At 35.1% G+C, this 2,248-nt stretch overlaps 1 protein-coding gene across 1 annotated transcript; it reads right to left on the bottom strand.

Moving 5' to 3' along the window:
• Nucleotides 1–466, bottom strand: LOC132174625 (heavy metal-associated isoprenylated plant protein 47-like). The gene is made up of 2 exons (XM_059586258.1): nt 412–466; nt 1–293 (listed from the first exon to the last, which is right to left on the bottom strand). The coding sequence occupies exons 1-2, from the start codon at nt 464–466 to the stop codon at nt 1–3; spliced, it is 348 nt and encodes a 115-aa protein (XP_059442241.1).
• Between the last annotated feature and the right edge of the window lie 1,782 nt (nt 467–2,248).

The following is a 2,248-nucleotide window of genomic DNA, read 5'->3' as shown; positions in this document are numbered from 1 at the left end:
TCACATGATGGCGCAGTTAATTGGATAGGGATCGTAGATGACTTGATGATGATAGTTGGGAAATGGTTGATAATATGCAGGAAACTGTGAAGAGCTGACAACACTTGCTGAAGCATCCGTCGTCTCTTTTGGAGTATCTGCTTTTTCCATCACTGCTTCTTCAACGCTCAATATGGTGGCATAGCAAAGCTTCTTCCTTAGCGAGCGGGTCAAGTTCGCTGAGTCAACACCTTCCCCACTCACCACCAACTGATCCTTTTCTGACCCTTCGATTGCCACCGAGCTTACCACACCTGTTCGTAGAATAACATAACACATATTATAATAAGAACCTAGCTCCATTATCCAGTACTCTACTTCTTAAAAAAAAAAAAAAAAAAAAAAATTAAACAAATTAAACAAATTACGTACCATCTGTTGTTGCGGCAATCTTCATGGCCTTGGTTCTGCTTTTATCACTGTTCATTTGCACCTTGATAACTATTTTTTGCTGCTCCATAACATAAAAAAAAAAAAAAGAAAAAAAAAAGCATATTATATATTTAATATTTAGTTTACTAAGCCATAAGCTTTAATTTGTTGCATGTTTTAATTTCTAGAAGTATAAATTAATTAAGTAAAATCAAAGTTTCACAATTCGCTTGTTGTATACATTAATGTAGCAGGTGTAATGATTCTTACCTTCATGTTTTAGAAGAGGAATTAGAGGAACAAGAAAGCTAGAAGTGGCTTTTTCGTGGGAGAACTCTTGGGAGCTTGATCTGTGTGCATGGGGAAAAAAAAAAAATAATTCAAGGTTCATATTTATAGGCGTGGGATAAGATCGAGGAGGATTGATGGTTCTTGCTAATTGGGCGCCAGGGTGAGAAAATATATTTTACGCCTACCAGAAGACTATTGACTTAAGGATGTATGGTGAACGCGTCTCACGTGTAGTTTTAAAATGAATGGTTGAGATTGTAGGATTTGGGATGTATGATTTAAGTAATTAAGGATGCCTGCTCTAGAAATGATTTTTTTTTTTTTTTTTTTTAATGTGTCCACACAAGGGAAGGAGGATGGGAGATTCGAACTAGTGACCTCTACTTCATTAGGCGTGATCTACAGCTGATTGAGCTACCCCTTTGGGACTTTAGAAATGAAATTAATGTTCGGTTATATTATGTACGTACATTAATTGTATTGTGGTCACATATTGATTATTGTATGTCTTTCTATATTAATTTTAGAGGAATTAGCTCATATATATCATGATATACTACGTACAAGCTAGGGTCAGTATTGAGAGCTAAGCCAGATCATCATGTTTTCCCCAAAATTAAAGAGAAATAAATCATAATATTTGATAAACGTCATAAATAGTTTTTGTTATTTTTTGTTGCCTCTATACCAATTAAGATTTCCCTAGTCTCTTTCTTTCATTGGAAGAAATGCTGCCAATTTTTGACCCAAATTCAAAACGAAATTAAAGGGTTCAAGTTGAAGAGTATGACCCGTTTGATTAAATGGGTTGGGTTAGGGTTGGCCAATATAGTGTTATACACATACATCAACACAATCCAAACTTGACACGCAACTTAATGGCTAGCTAGCAATTTTTAACATGATCCGTGAACCTGATATGAATCCAATATAAAATTAAAGGGTTGAGGTTGAGAGATTTGACCAATTTAATTAAATGAGTCGGGTTAGTGTTAACCTATATAGTCTTATACTCATGTCTTGGCACGACCTAAATCCAACACGTAGGCTAACATGAATTACCGGCCAACCCTAATTGGAAGTCAATTGCTAGCTTCTCTTGTTCAAAGCTTGTAATTTCTTTGAAATTTCCCCATATAATAATCTTATTGCAACGCGTCTTTAGTTAAGGAAAAAAGGAGCATGATCACTTTGAGTAGTAAAGTCAAATGATCATGATGGATATTTGAGTTGATATTTCATGCAAGATTAATTCGCGCGAATGTCCGCGCCGTTAATTACGCTCGAGAATATGTTCCCACTTCCCATTATAAATTCATTTTTTTCCCACTCGTGCTTTGTTTTGATGTCATGAATCTTTGTCAGTAGTTAATTTGGCGATATTGGAATTAAAAACATAGACAAATTAAACAACAAAAGACTTTTCTTATTCAGCTTTCAATAGTTTTTGGAACGACTGAAACGTACACTTTTGCAGTACTATAATAAATTAAATTAAAGAGACCCTTGATGCAACAGAGGCAGTCGGAGTCCTCTTGGGTTAAAA

The sequence above is a fragment of the Corylus avellana genome, chromosome ca3 (assembly GCF_901000735.1).
Source record: "Corylus avellana chromosome ca3, CavTom2PMs-1.0".
Lineage (NCBI taxonomy): Eukaryota > Viridiplantae > Streptophyta > Magnoliopsida > Fagales > Betulaceae > Corylus > Corylus avellana.
This window is presented reverse-complemented; position numbering and strand designations above follow the sequence as displayed.